Raw genomic sequence first — 19,751 nt, 5'->3', positions numbered from 1 at the left:
AGGATTACCGGTAATCCTCTTCAAAAACTTGAAACAAACACCCCCTAAGGGTATAATCTCACGCAACCACTGCACATGATAAGGAGCAAGGTGATTTGCAAGACATACAAAAAAAAAGTAAAGTTATTTTGGTTCCCTAACAACAAAATATGATCCTCACTTTAATCTCTTATAAAAATATTAGTCTTTCGGTTCTTATGAAATTCAAAGTAGATTCATTTTAGTCCTTTTGAGGGACTAATATGGGTCTTTTATGAATTTATGAGGAACCACGATTTCAAATAAATGGGTCCGCTTTTAATTTCGTAGGGACTAATTTTTTTTGTAAGAAACTAAAGTAAGAATTATGTTTTTTTGTTAGGGACCCAAAATGAACTTTACTAAAAAAAGAAAAAAAAGAACAGTCCAATAGATCAAAACAAACAAACAAAAATATAATCTCATTCCACTTGAGAAAAAAAAGTAAAAATAAAGAAATGTTTATATATGTAAACAAGAGATTGTAAGAAAAGAAATTATTAGAATCAAAATAATAAATCTACCATGGGCAGAATAGTAATTTTAGCAGAAAAAGAATTAATATCCAATTCTTGAATTGGCAATTAGGCCTTATGGGACTTCCTTACATAGTGCAAAATGTCTTGAAGTCTGATTTGGTCTTTCCTTCAATGCAGTACTTGCTTGGATAGGATTCTTACACGAGGCTTGATTCATGCTAATTTCAATGAATACATGAAAGTCTTTTGTGGCTGACTATTTTCCTTTTCAATATGGTCTCAATCATAATGCCAAGTCAGTATCTATAATAAGCAAAAATGCTCAGAAGAAGAGTGTGAGAGAAAGAATGAACACATTTGTCCTTCAACTGTTGGTTTTTGAAGAGAATTTTTAGGTACTTACACTCTCATGGCCAAGTAGAACTTCTAGTTAAAATATATTCTCTTTTGTAGGTTCCAATCATTTATCTGATAGTATATGGATGAAATTCACTCACTAGAATCAACATATGGTCTTCCAATGTCTCACAAAGATAATTTGTTTCAACAAATTTAATTTCACCACAAAACTTGGTCATACTTTCCTTTATTCTCTCTCTCCTCTCTCTCTCTCTCTATATATTCAGTGTAAACTTGTAACCCTTCCCATGTTGTGTTTGGACTACAAATATTTTGGATTAGAACCAACTTTTGCCTCTTACACATTTTTTCGATATGGTTTGTGAAACTAGGTTATGGTCGGTGGTGCTTTTTTTCTTCAGTACTGCAACATACATGCAACATTGTGTTGTTGGAGAGCCTCAAGTTCCTTGTCTTTTCATTTTTGGAGACTCTTTATCTGATAGTGGAAACAACAACAAATTATCAACAGATGCAAAAGTTAATTATTTGCCTTATGGGATTGACTTTCCAGATGGCCCAACTGGAAGATTTACCAATGGCCGAACTTCAGTTGACATAATCAGTAATAGTTTGCCACAATTAATTTCAATACCTTTCTCTCTATCACATGGTCATGAGATATGTCACCTAAAATTTTGATAACTTGAAAAGAATAAACTCTATAGATTCATATGATTTTTCCTTTTTGCTTCTGTTTTGTTTTTGATGTGTCATTTTTCAGGGTTTTTATTTTTTTAATTTTTTTTCCAACCTAAATGTATGTGATTGCAGCTCAACTTTTGGGAATAGACAAATTTATCCCACCGTATGCAAATACCAAGGGTTCAGACATACTTCTAGGTGTGAATTATGCATCCGGTTCAGCAGGGATTCGCAATGAGACCGGCACACATTTGGTACTAGTCAAACTCTTTTTACTTTTATGTTTGGAAATTTAATTGTTTAAAAATATTTTTGAAAAAAAAAAATTATATATGACTTTTTTTCAAAGGGGTATGTTTTTCTCAGGTACTTGAGATAACATATCTCTCCTATTCACACATCAAAAGTTGTGTCAATATTTATTTATTTATTTTAAAAGAGTAGGCCAAATATGTTTTATGTCTATGATATAAGATAACAAGTGTACTATAACATATTTTGCTTTTTCAAAATCCAAAATTATTTTTCGCATTAGGATGTAATATTTAAAAAACACTTTTAAGTAAAAAAATAGTATTTTGCTTATGTGTCATTTGTTTCATTCATGCATACGTACGTGCCTTTGTAAAATCACATGACAAATTTAGTTACTCTGCCACTGCAGGGTGAGGATATCAGTTTGGGATTGCAGCTACAAAATCACAAAGACATAGTTTCCCAGATAGCTAAGAAACTTGGAAATGAAGACAAAGCACAGAAATACCTAAATAAGTGTTTGTATTATGTGAATGTAGGGAGCAATGATTACTTAAACAATTACTTCTTGCCAGATCATTACCCATCAAGCCGAAAGTATACTCCTGACAAGTATGCTAGGGTTCTTGCCAAAGAATATTCAAAGCAATTAAAGGTATTTACCTTAATTTCTAGCTAGGAAGTTTCTTATAATATATAAGAAACTGGGAGCAAGAAAGTTTGTCTTTCATTACCCAATTGGTATGTTTTGGTGTGTGCAGGATTTGCACAAACTGGGAGCAAGAAAGTTTGCTTTGATTGGCTTGAGCCGTCTAGGCTGCGTTCCACATGAAATTTCTGTTCATGGAAAAAATGGGTCAATGTGTGTTGATGAGGAGAGTAATACAGCACTCATTTTTAATGACAAGCTTAAAGCTGTAGTTGATCGTTACAATAAAGAGTTATCTGGTGCCACTTTTATCTTAGTTAACAGTGCTGTGATCAAATACGATAACCCTCAATTACCAGGTAAACAATTTTTTCTTCTTATATATTGCCAAATTACAGTTATATGGGCTTTATATAATTTCCTGTGTTACCATATTCAAACAATTTAATTCATCTAATATGGTTTTAACATATTTGACATCTCCTAGCCAGCAGATCGTATCTTTTAATATATATAATATATAATGGGTTTTATAAGAGTTATGTTGTAGGAGAAATGACTGTGTAATGTTATAGAGATTCGTTTTGCGTGCCATAATTTTTTTTTTCTTTTTTCAAGAAGTGTGGGCCCTATAAAATGTTGTGTGTGTAGGAAAGTTTGTTGTGTCATGTTACATGACAAATGTAAACCCCGTATATAATATATATGATAATGTAAGTAGGTTGGAAAGTAAATAGAGATATTGCTAAATTTGGTTGGTGGCATTGTATATGGATTTCAGATGCTAGTTGCTGTGAAGTGGGGTCGAATGGGCAGTGCATCCGTGATAAGGAACCATGCAAGGACAGGAACCTATTTGCATTTTTTGATGCATTTCATCCCACTGAGATGGTCAACCGAGTCACTGCAATAAGTGCTTATAATGCTCCCATTCCATCCTTCGCATATCCCATGGATATCAGTCATCTTGTTAAGTTGTAAACAAAATGGAAACTCAAACACAAGTTTCAAATTTCTCTAGTGAGCCACCGAGAATGCAGTCTATTACTATACAATTTCATTTGCAATGTACAATTGCACATATTGCTGCTGCTAATAGGCAATAACTTCTTTATTTTAGTTTGCATAATTGAGAAGGGTTCTGCTATCAATCATATTGTTGCTGTAAAGCTCTCACTATATTCAGGGTCAAGATTGGATTACAAAATATATATATATATATATATATATATACTGAGCAGGGATATACTGCACAAGAAGTAAAAGAAAACAGTTTATGACTGTTGTATTGCTTCTCAACTTGCCCTACAGTGTTTTCTTTGATTGAAATCCAATATGTAAGCTTTGAAATATTTACGACGGCATGGAAGTAAGATTCCATCTTTCTCATAGTTCTAAGCAAACAAACAGGAACGGTTGCACGTATAAGTGAGACCGTGGATTCCTTAGTATGTGAAATAGACATATATATATAGAAGCCTATCTTACAGGAAAAATATAAAAAGTAAACAAAGGTTGACAAACATGTCTATGTAATCTCCGTAATCAGAGTCTTAGGTACGTACACATATTAAACAGACTATAGAACCTTTCGTTATAGATACAGGGTAGCTTATGGAAGTCTGCAAAGCCACAACATATATAGTACTGAGAGGAAAACTTAAATGAATGCTCTCAGCATAGTTCTGCTTATATTTCCTTTTGGCTTTTTAGCATTCATCTGCTAACACACTAGATGCCAAAATACACATAGCTGAAAATCGAAGTCTTTACCCTTCTCAAGCGCAAACTCATCAACTGCACAACAAGTACAACACTAATTAGATTTCATGTCTGTTTATTCCGAATATACAGTGAGTCAAGTGTCAATAGATTTTATCCTGTAGACGGAATATATAGATGCACATGTCAACTCGTAAACCTCAAGAACGTCAACGTAAATGACTTGAATATTAAAGCACTATTTTTGCAATCCAAAATTAGTCATATTATTGTTCTTTTTTTTTTTTTTTTTGTACCATCTTTACTAAAGGGTGAAATCTCCCATTGTTACCTATTTTAATTTAAATGTTATGAAAATTTGGGGAAGTAATGAAATCATAATTGTAATTGACTCACTTGTATATGTAGAACAATTATGTCAAGAACATGCTCTTTTGTATCTTGAAAGACTTCTTTGTTACAATGTGGTCTTTTTTTCTTTTCTTTTTCTTAATGAAACTGTGAATTGGGACAAGTTAGTATCTATGTATAAAACCAATTAATTGATATTTCACAGGTGATCTAATCGTGTTTTTCTCACACACAAGATACACACACAATTCTCTAAATATACTTCTATTGTATTACTGATTCTATCAAACCACTATTCAAGAGTTACAATATGCTTTTTATAAGCAACAACAAATGTTTAAGAATAATAATGACTAACATAGGAAATCTAAACATATTAAATGTCCACTAACATATGACTAGGGACACACCAAAACCCTCCGTATTTCTATTTTCTTTATTTAAATTAAAGATTAACCTAACGTTAATGGCTTCATTCTATATCTGCCTTTTACATGGACGTATGAATATAAGCGATATGAGATTTGTTAATTGGTATAATAGCTATTGATTTAAACACATTAGGGAACTAAAAACAATTATTATAAAGTTATATAGAATGAATATGAAGCCTAGCAAGCAAGGGAGAAGCTTACACAAATTGAAGGGACATATGGTCTTGCCTTGCATACTGATTACTGGGTTGTAATCCAGACACTTGGAAGTAGCTGCGAGAGTCAAACTGCTGCGCCTGAGATTGCATAGAATCATAGTTTGTGCCTCCAGGCAACATGTTAACGTTATGGTGGCTTGTCTCACTTTCGGCTATCTGCAACCCCATAAAGAAAAAAAAGCCATAATTAGTAATGAAACTACAAAACTCACGCATATAGAAAGCATGTAAAAAAGGACGGAGAGACAGTGACAGACCTTTGCTCTAAGAAGCTGGTTATTATTATGCAAGTCTATCTCCTGTAATGTACATTTTAGTTATCATACTTTAAAAGCCATTGTAGAAGAACTAGCCTTGTAAACATACCAAAAAATTAATGTAGGCACCAAAAATCTTTGTCCCATTTTATCAGTTCTCTTGAAAGGAGCCTTGTTAAAATGGTTGGTATTGTACTCATGTGACTCGAAAATCATATGTTTGAATCATGCATGTAAGGTGGGTCTAAATACATGTTAAATATTTTTTTTATAACATGAAAAACCTATATACATTTTCACTCTTATCTTTGGCTTTTTTCTTTTAACTTTTAACTGTATTTTGATAACAATTCTCTTTAATTTTAAGTAGAGTCATATAATATATATTATATTTTCTCCATTTTGGTTTTTAATTTTTATAATAAATCTAGATTATAATGTTATTAATTAGGAAAATAATTGTATTTGTAGGAAATTGATTGTGTAATGTTATAGAGCCAACCAATGTGAACCCCGCCATTTTAAAAGTGGTGGGGTTCACATTGGTTGGCTCTATAACATGACACATTCAATTTCCTACAACATGATATAACTATTTTCCTATTAATTATTTCTCATAATGCAATTTTGTATTTCATATAATGATTAATAATGTTATTTATTATATCTCAATGCAATTTTGCTTATGTAGTTTAGGAATATATTTAAACATTTTTCTTTCATTTTAATTATCCTTTTTCTTTCCCTGCTTTTTATTTTGAATATTTAAACAAAGTAAAGGTAATTCAACTTTTTCCCCCTTTCCTTTACTTTAAGCCCATCATATAGGATAAGGACTGAAAACATGTTTTTGTAAAGATGTTAATTATCTTAATCTCTTCTACCCTCCCCATACGGCAGAAAACATAATGCTTCCACTACTTGGCAAAATTGCAACTGGTATATGTACCGTGTAGTATAAGTCTTTTCACTGCTCACTATATTTAGATAGTTTTGCAAGCAAATTAAGCAAATCATACACATGATTACTAGTAATTAGAACAAATTAAAGCTAAGTGGTGAAAGACTATAGAGATATGTTCATACCCAAAAAGCGACCAAGAAAGAGTGCAGGATATATGAATATAATTAGACGGGGAATGATCCGTTTACAAATTTTTACAAAGTATTGTAAAAATTTCAGGGAGAAGATAGTGTAGTTTGTAAGAATTTGTAAACAAAAAAGTTTGTAAATATATCCTGCCCCTAATTATATATATATTTATATAAATATTATTACATGTGGCAAAATATTCTTACATTAATATAAGAATAATAAATCTGACATTAAATCCTAAAAATGGATTCTCTACATTTGACGAAGATAATTTATTAAAAATTAATAATTAATGAGTATAACATAATAAATTACAATTGTTTGATGCATAAAAATCAATGGCTAAGATTGAGTATAAGACTTATAATTCTTATACCGTTATAAATTGATCTTGTCCCATACTATATATGATGTAGAATAAATTTCTCCTTGCTATTGTGTTTGACTCAACTAGTTAAAGTAATGAAACTAAGACTCTGCATTTCACGCACATGAAATTTAATCTCCCATGAACTAGTAGTTACGCTTGGAGGTCATCACTCCCAAAGGATATAAATCATATGCATAAAATTAACAATAGTCAGTCAGAGATTACCGATTAAATATTTGAACTTCTTTGCTAAAATGATATAATCAAATTAATATTATTCAGTATCTTTTACATATATAAATAATATAAAGGGTCAATTTAAGCAGTACAAAGTATTTCTTTCATGAATATTTGTAAAATACATTGTGTAAAGTGCTGATCAAATTTCTATCGGTGAGAAGTAAAATTATTTTCTGAAATAAAGATCACAAAAATACCTAGTTTGGAAACCTCCAAACATGACCAACCAAAAGGAAACAGATAAAAAAATAGAACGAAAAACAATCGAAGAAGCCCAATGCTTTATGAAACCCTAACAGAGGCCATTGGGCTAAACCTATAAATAATCAGACACTCAGTTAAATTGTAATTTATAGCCACTTAGAACACAATCACAAGCTAAATGATATATTATTCACCTTTCAAAATCAATGAATTAAGTTCCAGAGTGCTGACAAAGACAAACAAATGCAAAAATCTATGTTGAAAAATTAAAAGATGGATACAAGGGAAACATTTACCCTTTTCTGCATGTATTCGATTTCTGAAAATAGCAGCTCGTTCTGATGTAGGTGATTGGGAAGTAGCACAAAAAAGGAAGAAAGGGAAAGAAAAAAAAAATTCAGAAAAAAGCAGTATTTATAAGCTAATAGCTAAATAAGGAGAATAATCCGTCTACAATTTTTTTTTACAAATTACATTAAGTCTGACCGGTCATACACTCTTGATTGAAGTATGACCGGTCAGACATAGTGTAGTTTGTAAGAGTTTGTAAACAAGAAAATTTATAAATATAACCTTCTCAATAGATAAAGTCATCTATTATTTCAAAAATTATAGTGAGAATCTTTATATTACAAGAAATACCTTCTTGGAACGAATTTTGCTAATCCCTTTTTCCAATTTAGTCTCAAGGTTTCTGAGATCCTTGGAATTCATAGAGCTCAAAGCCTCACCCATCATTTGCCTGCAATTCAAAATATTTGAACCAAGGATGCTGAATTAATAATACTAATTACAAACATTTAAAAAGCTTGAGATCCCTTCATGTAATTTTTTTGTTTTTCAATTCTTCTTTCTTCATTGCGAAAACTCTTCTTGTTCTAATACAAAAAAGACTAATTCAACTTGCCTGTTGTGATTCTGCAGATTACTGATTTGAACACGCAGTTTGGCAGCTTCTTGCTGGTAAAACTGAGATTATGTAATGATATGGTTAAAAGGGTTAGTTGATTTATCAAAGTTACATTCAGCAATTTCGTTTTTTGCTATACCATTGTTTAATTAGTTCCAAATTGATGGACTCAATTTAATTATGTCACATGAAGAAACATAGAGAGGCAATAATGAATACCTGAGCATTAGTCTCTGAAGCGGATCCGCCACTAGACGAATCTGAACATGCTTTCTTGTACCTCTCAATAGATGCTTTGACGCTGAAATAGTAATAGTACCATTTACAATTCATGTTTGTTGTGTACTACTGGTAAGCTAAGTGATTTGGCAATGGCATATAATAAAGGGCTTGTAGTGATTTTTAACCATTGCATCGATCTTAATTTATTAGAAAATAATTTATATGATTGCTAAATCAAACAGTATACACCAGAATAGAGCCAACGTATTTAACTTCTTTAATTAAATAGTGCTTACGAAAACTACCATGGATTGAGTATATATATATATATAATTGCTAAGATAATATTATTAATGAAATTATACATTATAGGCAAAAAAAATTACCAATAAATAGATATTGTTTTTTCATTTTTTTTATTGACTTTCATTCTTTGTCTAGTCATGAAGCTGCTATCTTAATTTATTGATTTACATCCTTTAAAGTAATTAAGTAAATGGTGTATTTATAGAATAATAAATGATAATTAATTAATAATAAAAATTTGAAAACTAAATTCTAAACAATTCATGTTTTATTAATGTGTTTTTTTTTTCTTTTCTAAAAGTTACTTTAGATAACTTTATCTAATGTTCACCAAAATGACGTCGTTTTGGGATATAAATTATAGTGTTTTTGTAATTTTAATTTATTTCATGGTTATAATAGTCTTTATTATTTTAATTTTTTAATTTTTTAACCTCAAAATGACGTAGTTTCAATGAACATTAGACAAAGTTATCTAAAGTAACATTAGATATTTTTTCCCTTTATCAATATGATTGTATTCTGTAAAAATGCAAACCACTAGTTTCAAAAAAATTCCCTACACTCTTTTGAACCTCTTTATCCAAATCTTTTAATTCCTAACTTGGTTTCTTGTTTTGTCCCTAAATAGAAAGAAACACAATGAGAAGGATGAAGGTATGATGGTGTTCAATTAATTTGGGATTAACCATCGTAGAGCTGGCCTATGGTTGATGGTCAAATCATCAAACTGAACCTTAAACGCAACTCTTCAAAAGAAAAACTCGACGTCAAAGTATGATGGGATGTGATAAAAATAAAATGTTAAAATAGCAAACTCATTTTGCTTTTTAAGAATAAGAAACCTATGCGCCATTTGTAATCTACTGATACCTTAATTTCCTCGAGCCACTGATTGGCTGCTCCTGCCACGCTGGCACCAGGTTCCCACAATATGATTGGTTCAACCATTTTTAGGGCTATTTTTTGTATCTGCCACTTGGAGGAAACCCATTTCACGGTGGATAATGCTCTCAACCACACTTCATTGTCCACCTCGATTTACCCAAAAAATCCATTTGGTGCCAGCTTTCTAAAATCTTAAGTGATTTACTGAATATAATATGATTCTTTCAATTTCATTTTCTTTTCTGTCTTTTCTATCAGAATTTCTCAAAAGTAAATTTGTATTTTAAAATAAATAAAAATATTTTTTTGTAAATCTTAATGGTAGTACAAATACAAACATACTTTAAAATATTATGTAATATATAAGAGGCGTCCATTTCAACTACTGCAGTTGTTGCAGTAGTAATAGTTGTACACTTCCCGTTGCATGGAAGAAGCCAAAATGCTCAGAATCAGAACTCTCTCATTGGCTCTCTCGAATTGTCGTACGTTGTCTCTGTCCCCATTTACCTCACTCTCTCTCTCTCTTCCATTGAGCCTAGAAAACCCTTTTCTTTTTCTTTCTCAGTCTACAACTTTCATAAATAAGTATGTGAAAGATCTTGAGCAAATGCAAATACCAGTGTGGGATACCAACAACAGTGAAATCATGATAAGCCAGTTTGGACACTCTCATTGTTTCATCACACTGTCTTTCGCTGTCTTTTGCTCATTTTAAGCTATATGTAAAAGAATTTTTACTCTATGATAAAGAGGGAGAGAAGGGAAACAAGGGCAAAACAAAGAAAAAAGTTTAGGGGTATAAGAGATATAGAAGATTAACTTTAGGGTTTAGATGCAAGAATTAAAAAAAAAAGATATCCAAGTATGGGAATCGTGACATAAATTCTCTTGTCAAAACAATAGTCATGAACTGAAAATTCATGTGTGACGTGACAAAGATTCTTTCAACCAAGACAAACAAATCCTGGTGTAACTAGTCCTTAAAGCCCTAACCAGAATTACCAAACCCCATTTCCTAAAACGGGGAAAATAAACGAGAATATATGAGCTTTTTGTACCCTTTTGACTATTTTGAAAAGTTTTGTTTGACAGATATAAAAAATGTTTCCCCCCCCCGCCCCAGATTAACTAATGTATTAGATGCTGATAAAACCCTAATTTCTAGGGTTACTTTTTGACCCAGGCTGTGATCTTGACATGAATCAAGTGAGATTTGGGGGAAAACTTGGTTCAAGTTTGGCATGAAAAATCTTTATCTGGGTGTCATGTGTTATGGAGAAGATTTTTTTATGATGGGTTAGGAAAATAGATATTTTTCTGCATAACATAGTTTTAGACTTTTACAAACCCTAAAAAACCCTTCTTCTTTTTTCTGGATTTTTTATTTATTTGAATTTAACTTATTGACACTTGAAACTGTAGTGTGTTTTTATGTCTAACTGACGTGTTATTAAGAAACTGTCAAGGAGTTGGGAGGAATTGGCTAATGGAATCCTGACAACTTTGCTTTAGGCCTTCTTACCTTAGTCTTTTAGATGGGAAAGAGAGAGACATAGAGAGAGAGAGAGAGAGGGGGGGGGGAGAAAAAAAAAAGGAAACAAAGTTTAGGAACAATGTAAAGGGAATTAGGGGTTGGATGATCTCACAGGCTTGCATAACTTCCCAAATCCTTACCTATTGCTACTAACAACAGCATAGTGCTTCTATATCTATCTGTTACACTAGATCTATGTGCCCACCAGACCAAGAACTAGGAAAATTGTCATAAACAGAAAAAGAAAAAGGGGAGGAGAATGAACATCAAAATTCTTATATAGAAGGGAAAAGGGGAAAAATAGAAGGAATGAATTTTGGTTAGAGAAAACAGACAGAGAAAAAGGGGAAAAAAAAAACTCTATCTTAAGTGCATCAAAAAAGTGATTTAGTTCTTTGTGCTAAACTTCTCCAAAAGATCTAATTGCTTGAGCAAAAAAATATAAACCCAATTTCCCAAAAAGAAGCAGCAGAAACATTTCCATTCTAACTAACCAAAAACTGTGAAACAAAGAGAAAAAGGAATATAAAAATTGGGGAAAACACAGAAAGCTTGAAAGAGGAGAAAGCAAGTACCTGTTATTAGCATATTCATAGAGGCGTCCACGGCTTGAGAAGACTATTAGAGCAACTTCTGCATCACAAAGCACAGATAACTCATATGCCTTCTTGAGCAAGCCATTTCTGCGCTTGCAGAAGGTAACTTGGCGATTTGTGGTGTTCTCAATCCGCTTGATCTCAATCTTCCCTCTTCCCATCTTCCTCTGGGCAGAATCTGACATGGATTGGTTTGGAAAAGCCATGGTAATTGCAACCTGAATCAAGTAAAAGATCATAAATTTCCTTTTCCCTCACACAAAAAGAGCATATCTTTACAAAAACCATGAGTAAATTATGGCCTTTTTCTGTTAGGAAGAATCTGAAAAGGAAAGAAAAAGAAATGGAAACTTGGAACAGCCTCTTCACCCCTCAAAACCCCAACCCAAAATTTAAATCATTAGCTATTTAGCGTCAAATTTTAATTTGCTTGTGATAGATTACAATCTAGTAGAACCTGAGTTGCCAAAACAGGTTTTCAAGTGAAAAAGTTTGATTGACCCCCAAAAGAGGTGAAGCACTGAGAAAGGATTTCAAATGATGTTTCAATATATTTTGCTCACTAACCTGGTGAGGAATAACAAATTGAGAAATAATATTAAGGACAGGAGCACAGGTTTCAGCTCTTGATGTATATATATGTGTATACGTATTTTTTTCCCCCTCTTATTTTCAACTTAGCAGAACAGGAAGGAGATATCAGAAAATGAAAGCAAAGTGGCCAAAGATGGGTAATTTATAAAGTGGAAAACGAACTTTCATCCATGATGGTCTATGCATCTGAAACTATACTCTCATCTGCATCTCTATATATTTTGTTTACTTTCCTTTGTCATTTTTTTTTCTTTCCCCTCTACCCTCATTGATTGAGTGATATGTGTTAAAAGAGAAGGATAAAGCTGGAATAACCTATAGAATTAACCTTCCTTAAACATTTTTTCTAAAATTCATTATAAGCAAATGAAGTAGGGCATGAGAGAGAGAGAGAGAGATCTGAAAACGATTATTAATGGGGTGAAAAGGACATTGAGCGGAATTGCAAACATAGTGCAGGTTGTATTCCACAATATAATTCAGAGGAACCTCTTTTTCTCCTGTGTAGATGAGCATATTTCTTTCTAGAACTAGCTAATAATCATAACTAGTGAGTATCATGAGTACTACATTCCTCTTTTTTTAACTTAGTTTAACTTTAAAAATATAAATTTAAGATGATACATTACAAGAATATATAATTAAATTTAAAAAACTTGAATCTGACATTCAAATATATATATATATATATATATATATATATATATATATATATATATATATATATATATGAGAGAGAGATGTTATAGATGTTATACTTACTACCTCTTTTTCTTACTATCTCTTACTATCAAATCTTAATCGTTGATTTCCGTCAATCTAACGGTTATAATTTATTGGATCACACACACACACACATATATATATATAGGGAGAGGTTATAGTTACTACATCTTTTTTCTTACAACTTCTTACTATCAAATTTTAACCGTTGATTTTCGTCAATCTAACGGTTATAATTTATTGGATCACACTTATTAATTAATTATTAATTTTCAATAAATTATAACCATTAGATTGACGGAAATCAACGGTTAAGATTTGGTAGTAAGAGGTAGTAAAAAAAAATAGTAATTATAACATTTCCCTATATTTCTTTAAAAAAAGTAACATAAATAATTAAGCTACAATTCATATTTAATAGAAAGAAACCCATATTTGACAAAGAAAAAGTAGTGAAAGAAGAATTTTCCTTTAGCTTCAATTCATATTTAATTCATCATGTTCTTAATTTTCCACTTTGGGTATGCTGCAAATGCGTCAAACAAATCCCATTCTTCCAAGTATTCTATTAACTTTCCTAACAAACTGACAATAATAAACAATGTAGTTTTGTTCTTTTTATTCAGTATTTTAAGGTTCTAACTTCTCGTATTTACAAAGAAGACCATTAAACCGTTCATCTATTCTTTTGTGTTTAATCTTGGAGTTGTATTACTATGGGACTTTTTGCATCATTGACAGCATATAATTGTACCTCTAGGCATGAACCATAATAAGTTGAAGGCCATACTAACATGCAAGGTAGGTCACTTTTGGTTCTTATAATGCTAATTTTATTCCATACTTATTTATGTAATAACTTGTATATATAAATGAGCTTATCAAGTAATTAAATATGCTTGATTTTGCTTAAACAAGGACTTGAAGAATGCAAAAAATCATCTTTGGGAGATTTAGCATCACTGTTATATGTGGATGTTCCCAGCTCGAACAAGATTGTCGCCCGAGGAGGATATCTATAGTTTAAAAATAATAATAAATTTAGTTAATTTTAGATGGTCAAAATTAGATTTAAAATAAATCTAATTTTGACAACAAGTACAATATTGGATATGTTATGGACTAGTATATTGGGCCGCCCGACAGACATAGTCTCACACACTCAGCAAGAGAATAAATAAACATGTTTACACCTAGTGTTTCTTTACTCCCTTGCATACATGAAGAGTCATGTTCCCTCACATTATTGTGGGATTTATTGAGCAAAACGATTTTGACTTGCCTTTTCCATATGCTAGGGGAATCTTGTCAAGCTAGATACACCTCACTCCTTCATTAAGGAGTCATCTTCTTGACCACACCTTCACCATTCTTGTTACTCTATTGGAATTCAACTATACATAGTCAAATTGTGCCCATTACATCTCCCCTCGTGATTCTCAACCTTCATTTGAGACCCAGAATGACAAATCTTTCATTTGTGCTCTAGTTCATACTATTTCTTCACTCGATCATTATTACATTGATATACTTCATCCTTAGAGGGAACCAACACCTCCTTTTACCCTCTAATGAATTGAATGTAGAGGTGAGAGAGAGTTATCAATGTGAAATTAGATGGATTGCGAGTGTTTGGTTATGGACTGTAACTCGCAATCCATTGAGGTTTATCATCATGCTTAAAATATTACTCTTGGGTGGCTTGATGGGCAAATAGTTAATGTGTCTTTTTTTGGATACAATGGCCACCGAGGTTTGAATTTATGAGCTCATGCAAACTAGTCAAATTTCTCACCACTAGACCAATTCTAGTGGCTTAATGTGTATTTTCAAATCTAATGATCTTGATCATCTCAATGTTTATGCATCGTTCAACATAAATAGCTATCATGGACTCCAATTTGCCACATAATCCCAACATTAATCAACTCAATATGACCCCAAGCACACGGGAGCCAGACCTTCAACAATAGGCTAAAAATCAAGCCAAGATAAGTGCACCCAATAACATATCTTGGCCCAAAATTTTGAGTTTATGGATATTTTCACTTATATGATTCTTTTTTAGTCCATTTGTAACCAATATAGAATTTCACCATTAAAATTTCAATTCCCAATAGATATTCTCAGTTTATAGAAGATCTAAGGAATTGGATCTTCAATATCAAGAAAAATGTTAAAGTCTAACGGAATTGAGTTTTAGTTATTCTAACAGAATTTAGTCTTTAATTCAAGAAGTAGAACTTAATGAATATTTGGTTGCATGAAGGAAAAGTTACGTGAAATCAAACCCATCATTGCTATGGTTCCTTTCTCTCCGAGTACCCTAGGACAAAGTATTCAATCCGTCTCTTACACATTATCACAACCCAAAACCTTAAAGCATTGGATTTATGGGTCCTTCCACTTATATCCACGCCCATTACCATATGAGACTCATCACACTTGAATAACTCAATACCTAACATGTTAATTCTCATTTACTTTTTCATGAATTTGCAAACTAACCGAAAAACCTAAATAAGCTTAATTTGTTATTAGTTACAAAGTAGTAGTTTATAGAACTCCCTTCATTTCCAAATTGTAAATTCATGTGTTTGATTTAAAATTTTAGGAGACGATACATGCGATTTCACTTCTATTATATCATTTATTATCATTCGGTAAACTAGTTAGCGATAATTTTTCGTCTAACAAATGTTGATTTGATCTTAGGCTACTAGATTCACTTCCTTTTTGTGTGCTTATTAGTTATCCACCCTCAGTTTATTACCATCCATATCCCAGCTACGTTACTCCCACTTATTTCATTTGATTGGACATAGCAAGGAAAATTGTCCAGTGCGTACATTTTGGTTTATATACTATTGGATTGTGCCTCATGACCTATTATGGCATAGGACATGTCACCTATATATCCATGCCTACGTTGACAAAACATGTTAAGCATAGCTTTGACAGGCCGTTACATAGCAAGTTCATGTTAGATATTAGCCATGAATGCGGAAAGCACCATCAACGTTCCTCAATTATAGCACATATTGTAAATTTTATTTATTTATCCTTTTTTTCCTAGCTTTTAGTTTTGTTATGACCGTTGATTTGACTTTTTTGAACGAATGAGATTCATCACATGTATATGACATGGTCATGTTAAAATTAGATATATACCAAACATATGAAAATTATAAAAATATAGGAATAGATCCAATCTTTGCACCAGTTGCGCCTCACAGGGGCGCGACTTGATGCGTTCTCGTGGGACGCGACAAAGTCCTATAGATTCATAATTTGATTTCAAATGATTATGTTTTCGTAATTTTTATTAAAATAATAATATATTAATTTTTTTGCCAACATATATTAGTACTAGTGTATGAAAAGTAATAAATGAAACTTGAAGAAACTAAGAACCTGTATTGAAAAATTCAAAAATAGAAATAACAAAAAATATGAATCTGTAACAGAGAAACAAATAATAATGTAGATGCATACGTATATATAGAAATTTTGAGCCCAAACGAAATTGTTCTCATAATGCAAATTTGCCTCTCCACTGATGCCGAAGAACAATGGATAATCATATTATAGGGCAAAACATAATCATCTCAAGAATGGTGACACTACTGATTAGGAGCTCCAATAGACACAATCAAATGCTCGGAAATGATCAACAGTATGAATGGTGTAGAAAAAATTTTAGCAGAAAAATAAAAAACTTGCGACGATTTGAGGGAAATTGTTGAGGATAATTGTGGAGATTTTCAAACAAGGAAGAGTAATTTAGGATAAAAATAAAATAATTATAAATAAAAAATTATTTCTCTCGTGGCGGCTATGCTGGATGGTGGCACACATGTGTGGTGAATTACACATCACCTACGTCATTCCCATTTCACAAAAATAAGATGCCCCAAGGGATAATCAAAGGGACTGAGACTAAGCCTTATGCTCCCCCCTCTCCTTTCTATGTGTGAAAATCCCACTTTGTTCCTTGCTTTCATTTCTTCCATTTGCAGCTTCTTATTCATCATAATGGAACCTACTTTTATTTATCTGTAATTGAAGAAAACATAAATGGAAACAAGTTCCTTACAACATAAATGACAGAAAATAAACTCAGAAAACCTCAACTCCCCCTCAAAGCCAACATACCTAGGCTCTAAGAGTTTCCTAGAGATCCCCCAATTTCCCCACTAAACCAATATTGAATACATGTCTCTCCACACTACACACACTGCCTACCATTTATCCTACTCACAGAATATTCTAGAATAACTAACTAACTGACCCACCTAATTTTAGGCCAATCAATATTCCCCCTCTATAACTCACCTTGTCTTTAAGGTGAATAAAAAGGATAAGGGATGTGATAGAACTTCTGTAACATCCCTGTCTCGAGCCGGTTAATTAATATACATATGATACAAACAGAAACAGCGAAAGACTTAACTTACGAAAATACGAACTAACTTTTTCTTTTTCTTTAATCTTTTTTCACATGATATATCGTATTGCATACTTCTTCTAGTTTAATTTTTATTCGACGGAGACGAAAATCAGACAGAGTAACGTCTGTAAATCGGACCAACGGGGATTTGCGAACTCTCAAGGTATCCTGATAGACATATCATCTTAAACATATCATATAATCATATATGGTCCAACAACAGATCTAATACACACCTATGTGTGCATGCATAACTGGCTCTGTGCCACTATGTCTAACAACATACATATTTCAGAACATGCATATATTTGAATACACAAATGTACATGCATCAAATATGAAAACATGTACAAAACATATACGGACCATATACTGTATAATGGATCAAACATCATGATCACAAAATGAATAGAACACTATACAACAATACATATTCTCCAAAAATACATCTAAAATAAATAGTAGCCTCCGGCCACCCAGAACTCCATATCCTCATACTAGTACTCTAGTCACGGGTAGTGTCCTTGTCCCGTAAGGGCTCTTCAATTAATTGTGTTCCTATAATCATATCCCGAAACGGGGTTAGAGACAAATCTCTAGTAAACTCCAGGTTTATGGAAAACTCTCCATACCCTGGGCTCACTTCCTGCATGACAGTCAGATACTAATATACAAAACATCATATAAGCAATTATCATAACTGAACAAACATATACACATATCTTATCAAAGATGCACACAGTATTTCCCAAAGGAGGACCCAAAGCGAAAATCAACGCACGTAACAAATATCATAACTAAACTGAGCATAAATACATATCTTATCAGAGATTCACGTAGTATTTCCCAAGGAAAGACCCCAAGCAAAAATCAACGCACGTAACAAATATCATAACTAAAGCATTACAATAATCACTTCAGACAAAACATATCATATCAGAGACGTATGTAGTCATTCTCAAGGGATGACCCCAAGCGAAAATCAACGTACGTAACAAATATCATATACAAAATCATCACAATAATCACATCATAACAAAACATATCTTATCAGAGACGTAGGCAGTCATTCCCAAGGGATGACCCCAAGCGGAAATCAACGTACGTGTTCCCAAGGGAGGACCCCAAGCGGAACCAGAACATATTAGAGGTGTACACCATCAGTCCCGAGGGATGACCCCAAGCAGACATCAGTGCACATAGGATCAATGGCCAGAGATCATCACATAACAGAGGTGTACACAGTCAATCCCAAGGGAGGACCCCAAGCGAAAATTAGTGCACATGTTCCTAAGGGAGGACCCCAAGCGGAACTCAACATATAACAGATATATACACACCCCAAGCGGACATCAGTGCATATAGAATCAACAGCCAGAGATCATTACAGAAATCACATCAAAACATATCAAAGTAAATACATCAAAACATATCAAATTAAACACATCAAAACATATCAAAGTAAACACACCAAAACATATCAAATTAAACACATCAAAACATATAACATCACATCATCATAAAGTTCTATATGAATGCATCTATATCATATATCTCATACATATCATAAAACCTGACCACAGTCCGTACACTATGGCGGAACACAAAGTAAGAACGAATCCCATAAACATAGAGCTTACCTCTCAAAGCTGTATAGATGACCTACCCAACAACCGAGTTACCAAGCCTCCTCTAATGTAGGATCCTCAACAAGACTCTTAGGCGCACCTAGAATAGGGAATCAATACAAATATCAATAAAATGGTTCAAAGCCAAGTAGTTAACCAGACACACTATTTATTGATTTCATCTTTTACTTATCAAATATTTCTTAACTATTCATACATACGGTATTGTTCATCTCTACAGTACTATTCATGTATATGTCACTATTTACGTATATGGTACTATTCATATACGTCACTATTCAAAAATACGGTATCTCAAATTTTCCAAATACATTTTCACCGTTAAAATCTTCATCTGAACACTTTTCTCAACATGAGTCAAGCCTCAATCAAGCTCTAACATGCTCAATCAGATCAAACTTTCAAAATGGAAAACTAAATCAAATCTTCCTCAAAACTCAAAGAAAATTAGGATTTCTCAACATAAACTTACTTAAAACGAATGGGAAAGCTTACTTCAAGCTCCCATGGCTTCAAGCTCCATCAAAATCCCCCCTTTC

At 32.5% G+C, this 19,751-nt stretch overlaps 2 protein-coding genes across 2 annotated transcripts; one reads left to right on the top strand and one right to left on the bottom strand.

The window, feature by feature from the left end:
- The first annotated feature begins 1,211 nt into the window (after window positions 1-1,211).
- On the top strand, window positions 1,212-3,426 carry LOC133300819 (GDSL esterase/lipase At1g29670-like). The gene is made up of 5 exons (XM_061500404.1): window positions 1,212-1,461; window positions 1,671-1,795; window positions 2,206-2,451; window positions 2,558-2,804; window positions 3,227-3,426. The coding sequence occupies exons 1-5, from the start codon at window positions 1,212-1,214 to the stop codon at window positions 3,424-3,426; spliced, it is 1,068 nt and encodes a 355-aa protein (XP_061356388.1).
- Window positions 3,427-4,090: 664 nt separating this feature from the next.
- Window positions 4,091-12,005, bottom strand: LOC133300820 (floral homeotic protein AGAMOUS-like). Its single transcript, XM_061500405.1, has 8 exons — window positions 11,776-12,005; window positions 8,467-8,548; window positions 8,245-8,306; window positions 7,980-8,079; window positions 7,634-7,675; window positions 5,428-5,469; window positions 5,154-5,326; window positions 4,091-4,242 (listed from the first exon to the last, which is right to left on the bottom strand). The coding sequence occupies exons 1-8, from the start codon at window positions 12,000-12,002 to the stop codon at window positions 4,239-4,241; spliced, it is 732 nt and encodes a 243-aa protein (XP_061356389.1). The 5' UTR covers window positions 12,003-12,005; the 3' UTR covers window positions 4,091-4,238.
- Between the last annotated feature and the right edge of the window lie 7,746 nt (window positions 12,006-19,751).

Source organism: Gastrolobium bilobum, unplaced genomic scaffold, assembly GCF_033153095.1.
Source record: "Gastrolobium bilobum isolate Gb01-03AN ecotype WA unplaced genomic scaffold, APGP_CSIRO_Gbil_v1 utg33563, whole genome shotgun sequence".
NCBI lineage: Eukaryota > Viridiplantae > Streptophyta > Magnoliopsida > Fabales > Fabaceae > Gastrolobium > Gastrolobium bilobum.
Note: the sequence above shows the minus strand (reverse complement) of the source record. Positions and strands in the feature narration are given on the sequence as shown.